At 41.6% G+C, this 7105-nt stretch overlaps 1 protein-coding gene across 1 annotated transcript in view; it reads right to left on the reverse strand. All coding sequences in view use genetic code 11, as the record gives it.

The window, feature by feature from the left end:
* EGR_01041 (hypothetical protein) overlaps positions 1-5976 on the reverse strand; it is a gene marked incomplete at both ends in the record, with an annotated part of 7611 nt that extends 1635 nt beyond the window's left edge. The window contains 4 exons of the mRNA XM_024490290.1: positions 708-921; positions 3341-3526; positions 5019-5489; positions 5944-5976. Coding sequence (XP_024355109.1) covers positions 708-921; positions 3341-3526; positions 5019-5489; positions 5944-5976 — 904 coding nt within the window. The remainder of the gene's footprint in view (positions 1-707; positions 922-3340; positions 3527-5018; positions 5490-5943) is intronic.
* Positions 5977-7105: the final 1129 nt, after the last annotated feature.

Raw genomic sequence — 7105 nt, forward strand, 5'->3', positions numbered from 1 at the left:
ACCGATGTTCTAGATTGCGAAATGGGCCGTTTGATTTTAAAACAACATCGATGCAAGGTATTTTCGTTTTACGTCTTGCATTTTTTTTACCTCTGGGCGGGAGTTGAATTAGCCAAATGGGCAGTGCAGATGCTGGGGCCATTTCAGAACAATAAAACGTTGGCATTCTGATGAACAATATTATGCTTTAAGGCCTTTGTCGGACACTTAAGCGCAGGGAGATATTGCAGCTTTAATTTAGTTGCTAGTTTTTACTCAATCTGAAAATGGGGTGGGTATTTATAGCAAATGAAGGAGGTGGCATTAGAAGAAGACGACAGTAATACTGACAATAAGAAATGTTTTTTGCTCTCCGCCGATATTATAGCACTCAATCATCTCAATATGCAGTCTTGGGTTACTATGCTTTTTACGGTTAGAAGACCACATCACCATAAACGGTCTCTAACAAATTGGCCACTTAAAGGAGTAAATAGAGCACATCCACCTAATCATGACTTTCCTATTACAGCACTATTAATCTAAGCAAAAATTTTGACTGTATGATAATTTTATGGTGTGAAATCCAGAAGCTAAAAGAGCAGTTTAAATAGGACGTACAAGTCGCATTAACTCAATACGTGACTTTGAAAACAAACTTATGACACGCATAAGTAGGTCAAAAATTCGTATAATTAGATTGGCCATGACAACAAACTTCCACTCACCGGAATCTCCCAAGGCGTCTCCATCCTCGGCCTCCCCCTCATCGTCTGCCAACGGAAGCGACAACTGCGCGGCAGGCTGCTCCGAGAGATCGGTCAACGGGGTTTCCTTCGGGGGACAGCGGCACACCTGTCGTGGAGCGCCAGAGCTGTCCCGGCTCTCGCCTGGAGGACACTCCTTCGAGCAAATCACAGGCGACATCGCAGCCTCCGATGTCTGTCAATGTGATGCACGCGCAAACGCCTGGTAACGCTTACAAATTTTCTCCATACATAACGAAAGTGCGAAACCAATTCCTTAAATAGTAAGATTTAGAGGCCATATAGTAATAGCCAAGAGGTGCATATAACATCGTACATCTTAATCAAGATTAAAACATCTCATGATGATGATGATGACGGGAAAGAGGGAGAACTGATGGAAAATTCAGACGAAGTATAAAATCACAGCGAAGCTCTCAATTCCGCATACCAAAGCAAACAATGACTTGAATTTAACATGAAAATCCAGCCAACTAAGATCGTGCTCTATTGTAGCCAAAACGTCGGCCTATAGCAACGGAATTCTCAAAGCTTCTTAAGACTCAAGCAACCCAGAATTAGTGAAATATTATTCGCACTTTTGATGGTATCAGTGATGCGGCGAGTACAAACTACTTGAACCCTAATTTGCGTAAGCAAGGTAATATAGGACGGGAAATTAAGTGCCTTTTATGGGGCATACAGGGAAAACCCAGGCACCAATATTATCATTTATTTACCTTTACACAAGTCATCAACACCTGCGGAAATCGCTTTCATCAATTCGAAATCACAAGCGGCAGATCAAGGTAGATAAATTGTGCAGATAAAAAGAAGGTAAGGGCAACGATAAAGTCGAAAGTTGAGGGCTCTAAAGCTTAGTTTTTTGTAACATTCGAATAACAAGGGACAAATAAATGATTTACTGCACATATTTACAAAGAGCATTGCCAGAGACGTGATGTTCCCCTCTTGCACTCGTCCCCATTCCGCATATGCATACAATCAGCAACACGAGTTTTGCCAAAGCAATTTCAAACACGTAGTCTAAGCAGATATCGCCTGTCGCACACAATGGCCCCAACTTGTATTGAAGTCGAAACACCTCTTGTCTTTTTTTAAGGCATGTAGTTTTTACAAGAATCGGTCTCCAGATTACGCAATAACAAGCGAGATGGGAACCAGAGGGAATAATGCAAGCACGAACAGCGGAATGTGAAACCCAATTTCATAATGACTACCAAAGGCATTGGCAAGTATAATAAAAACTACCTCGGAAATATAACCCCGTTGTCAATCATCAGACCTGTATTATGCTGCTGGAGATCTTTGCAACCCTTAAAAATGTTTGATTTTCCAGAGGTTCCAATTGATCGCTAATCTTCGAACATTCCAGGAGGTCTCGATCTCGCCCAGTCCCTCCTTATGGCACAGCCGTAGTCTAATTGTTCTAATAACCATTTGAAGGCCAGGGCTGATCGGCTACAAATACTTACGCGTAAGTGGAATAATCAAAACACAGACTTACTCGGGCTGTCTCAACTTCATAGCCGCCAGGCCTGTACTTACTGACCGTGCCCTCTGCTTACCCGTTACGTAGGTAGTAAAGACGCCTGCATTAAAGTCTTATCTACTGGTTGCTTGGCCAAGGGCTACAATAGGATCCGGTTCACTCGCGCACACCGACACCAGGTTCCCAATAATCGGTGACTCGGATTAAAACGTGCAGTGGACGCGAGGAATGCATAAACATGAGTAAAGTTCTTATTTGATTGACGATTGAATGAACCTTGCCCCAGATGACCCTATTTTATGTCTTATCAATTACTGATCCCTTGCAGGTTTGAATCAGAAATGATCCACATCAAGTTTATGACTCCATATTCACGTTTACGAGAAAAATTCACTGTCAACTGAAAGAGAATCCCAGTCAAGACATGTTGTATGCATACTGCGTCTCCATAGCTTGCATATCATCAGCAGGTACGTCCAAAATTAACTAATGATTACACGTGCGACCTGAAGAGATGCTACTATTCAACCTCAAACATCATCTGCATCTAGCATCATTACGGTGCACTGGGAACGCAGAATTTCCCATCTTTACATCTTGCAAATTCCCTCAAATTAAAACCTTGCCTTTTTGTCTGACTGTACACCTCTTTCACGAAATGATTCAGCAATTTAGTGCTTTAAGTGACATAATAGGACGACTCATCATTTGAAAAATTCCCAAGTTTACCCTAAACTACCATCATATTATATCCGATAATTTAAATCCGATTTCTGTACCACTATCGGGTTTTAGAACCAACTTAGGCCAACAACCAAAGAACGCGGTGGATTGCTCACATTGGACGGACAGTTCCGAGTCCGACGACTAAGCCTTTCTCTTACCCTTATAGACACGGTAGGAGGGATGCTTGCAGTGGCACAACCATTTGCAGGTGCGAAAATACAGCCGATCGTGGCTGAAGTGATTTGTCAGGTGACCCAGCGCTGTTAGTACTTGCCAAAGGTCGGCAAAGTGAGGTAAGGCGTGCGGTTAAATCGACAGGACCCTATCTGTAAGAATGGAATGTGGATCAAGAAGGGGTTCAGAAGACAAAACTCACCGGATCCAGATGCATAGAGGTCTGAGAAAGGACCATCTCAACGAGACGAAAGATGGGCACGTCCGAGCAGTTGGTGGAAGCGGCGGGATGATTTATCTGGATGCGCTTTCCACGGTTGGGCGACACCATAAACAGACGCATACCAAATGGTGACTTAAACTGAACCATGTTGGAGTCGTGAGTTCCCTTTAAAAGGAAGAAAGTACACCCTTACAAACAGACGCCGAAATCAGAGTCGGAAAGCCCACTGAAAGTTCATCAAATGAGGAACTACTTTCATAATTAGAATGAGCGGCAGGTTATTTTATGATAACTACAAAAAATGAGTCCGCGAGTACAATAACAGCGACGAGTTTTTGAGACTTATTGAGCTTTGGACAAAATCTCCTCCCCATATGTCAAGTCAATCACCCGACTGTACAATGATGCTGAGGTTCTACCGTTAGTTTGTAAATTCGCTCTTTGATAGACATTAACACAAATAACTACTTTCAGCTGAAGGAGGCGTCGAAGAGATCCCAAAAAGCTGCGAGATTCCAAGATTTGTAAAAAATATATAATTTATGGTAGTTGCGCATGTAAGGGAACTCAGGAGACAAAAACTCAAGCACACAAGCTGCAGCAACCACGATGTCGATAAGCCAGAAAGCACTAAGACTCTGATCACAACTTAGGTAAAGAAGAGACGTGGAAATTTACGTATTTTGGAAGATTTTAAGTCCCACGCAAATAATACATGCTAAACTATAGTGAATTAGCAGATTTTGGAATTTTATACAAAAGAACCACGGCAGTGAAAAATTGTGGTGATATTAACTGTACGGATGCAACTTGTTAGTTGCGTAAGCAAGAGAATGCATTGCCCTCCCACAACATATTTTAGATATCATGAGATTGAACAGCCACAAATGAGTCAAAAAGCGTTTAATTAAACGTGAGAAAGTAACCCTTTATATAGAGATGGAGGTTTACATATACATATTTTGAAAGATCTTAAGTTTCAGTGGAATAAGTCACGAATCATCTTGGTGACAAACTAAGTTCCACAGTGAACATATTAACAAGATCTGGCGTTTTATGGAATTTTCACGATTGAGAATGATTGCCACGAAGCAAATGTGATTTTGCAGTAATAGAAATAGAGGTGTCGAGAGCTACCACCGTTTTCGTGGGTAGAGTGAATGCAAAAGTGCCACAAGATGGTCGCTATGCTGATGATTCAGTTAACGATGGGTCTTTAGATAGTAACGAGAAAGTAACAAACCATGTGTTATAAATCGGAATCTTAACTGAACAGACACAATTACTTGGGAAAACGATGGAGAGTCGATCATTATTTAAGCCAGTGAGTTTAGACAAAAATGAAAAACGGTCCCGAAACAGATGGATGACTTATGCGTTAGAACTCCCACAGAAAAAAAGATGTTTAAAAGTGTTGTAACGTTTATGAGCAAAAAGCATTTTAACGCATGGAACAGGAAATTTCAAGGAAAATGCTATGAAATAGCGTTTGAAGTTGCTTGAAGGATGCGGCCGAGAGTGCACTGAAATCGTATATTTGGGGGGGAATGCTTTATAAAAAGATTAATTAGCATGCTTCATGATTCCTAAGGAGAATAAACCGGTGTTTACAGCCTATGCAATTGTAACTAGTGAAGAGGAAGACCAAGAAACCCACCTTGATACGCTCGATGACAGTTTCATCGACAGGCACGGCCTCAGAGACCTCGCGCGTGAAAGGATAGACATAGCAGGTTCCGTGAGTTCGCATAACTGTCATAGCATCGTTCAACAGATGAAATATAGAGACGGCAGGGAAGCCAGCGACAGGCCCGTGGGTGATGGTGATGGCGCTGGGCTCATAGAGGAAGCGCTCCTCAACGTCCAGCCCAGGGAAGGGCGTAAGGGCGCGGCAAAAACCGGCAGTGGGCACAGCATGGTAGGCATGACGGTGCCACGGCCAGGCGCTCGAATGACGCATAGCAAAGATGATAAGAATGCATCCGGCGATTGTGGCCAGGATGACGCAAATGAGCATCAGACGGAGAATGAAGCTGCGCGGCCGGCAGAAGCCACGGGGAGAGCGACCTTGGAGTAGATCTCCACCAACTTGAGGTCGAAGAACAAGAGGATCGTCAGGATATTTGCACTAAAAATGGCAAAACCAATCATCTGGTGCATTGTGTAAAAAAGAGGTACGATAGGGCTGTTACGCATGCAAACAAAGGAGTACCCTGGCTAAATCTGCAGTGGTTTCCAAAGCCTCGTATTGGTTTGGTATGCTAAGTCGTGTAAAATGAGCAAATCAAGTTTATTTGGCATAAAAGGCCTCTCATAAGGAAATCCTACGCAAGTCAAAAACCCAAAGTTGTTAAAAAGGATAAATGGGTAGGATGCAACTATTGCTTTATTGCCCGAAATGCATCAAGATACACTGTAGTCGGACGAAAAGCATAGCCTACCTTGTTACAAAGATGAAAGACGATAACTCCTAAAGTGGACACAGGCACATAAGCAAGGGTAAGATTTAATAGTGAAAGCACAAAGCGACCACCAAGTATTGCGAAAAAATTCGAAAGTAAAGTATATTTGAATTAAAATACCCCAGCTTCGACTAGTTTTTCAGCGTCAGACATCGCACCAAGAACGACGTACACCCGCAGATTTCCGGACCTTGGGTATCCGAATTCCCTCCAACACAAGATGGCTACGCTATGTGTTTAAAAGTAATGTTAGAAACGATTAAATTATCGCAAACCCACCTTAATGCACTGCTAAAATGATCACAATAAGGCAGATATCGCCTAATTTTAGTTCCTCAAAATGCACCAACACTCTCTATTTCCATACGTGCAGATGCGTTATACAACATTGAAGATCATATTAACAAAGCAAAGGCATGAATTTGGGGTAAGGACCCAAAGCATCATATTATTCGCAATTTTTCTCACTCATACACATTTCGCGTAGCTTGGTTCCTCAAAAGAGGATTGTAAATAATGCCGAATGCATCGATTGGACTGCGTTTAACAACATTAAATCACTTAAAACAGGATGTTTTATATTCTTGTGCGTGCATATTTCACGTATTCCTTAAAATCAGACTCATTTATGGTAAGTATCCTCTATGAGCAAATTAACGTAGTCTCAACGACACATCATTGCGTCACTAAGGCACAAATTATTTGGTATCTAAAAAATACCACTTTGTTGTCGTTAAATATGACATTGAAGACTCACGAAAAACCACCGTTATTACTTTGAATGACATGATGGGAAATGTCTGCACTTTTAACATGGCCAATAATATTTGCTGCAGAACGTTATTCCAAAATCTGAAATGGCCATCGATAAAACGTTTTGGTTTGTCGTGCATTCTGTGATCTGGCTCATTTAAGTGTCTACGTGGGTGTGTAACGTTGAATGGATGAGGATGGGTTTTGAGAACGTCACTTTTCAAAAAGCCATGATCGAACAATTTCTTAAACGTGTCTATTGTTTCGGGAAACAATTATTTATTTTAAAAATATGCCTCTTCATGGTACTACTCCAGCTGATAATCTACATTTTTGTAATTAGTAAAGCTGGTCATTATAACTTGGGTTTGTGTTTATTGGTTTCCCAGTGAATGCCTCACAAATTGAATTTCATGACGCATGTTCTGTCAGTTGGTAAAAGAAAATTACTTTGTATGTGTATTAGGCAGGGATGCACATGGGAAGGTACTCTGTGTCAGATTGATATCTTACTCTAAGGTGCAAACTG

The sequence above is a fragment of the Echinococcus granulosus genome, assembly GCF_000524195.1.
Source record: "Echinococcus granulosus chromosome Unknown EG_S00004, whole genome shotgun sequence".
Taxonomy (NCBI): domain Eukaryota; kingdom Metazoa; phylum Platyhelminthes; class Cestoda; order Cyclophyllidea; family Taeniidae; genus Echinococcus; species Echinococcus granulosus.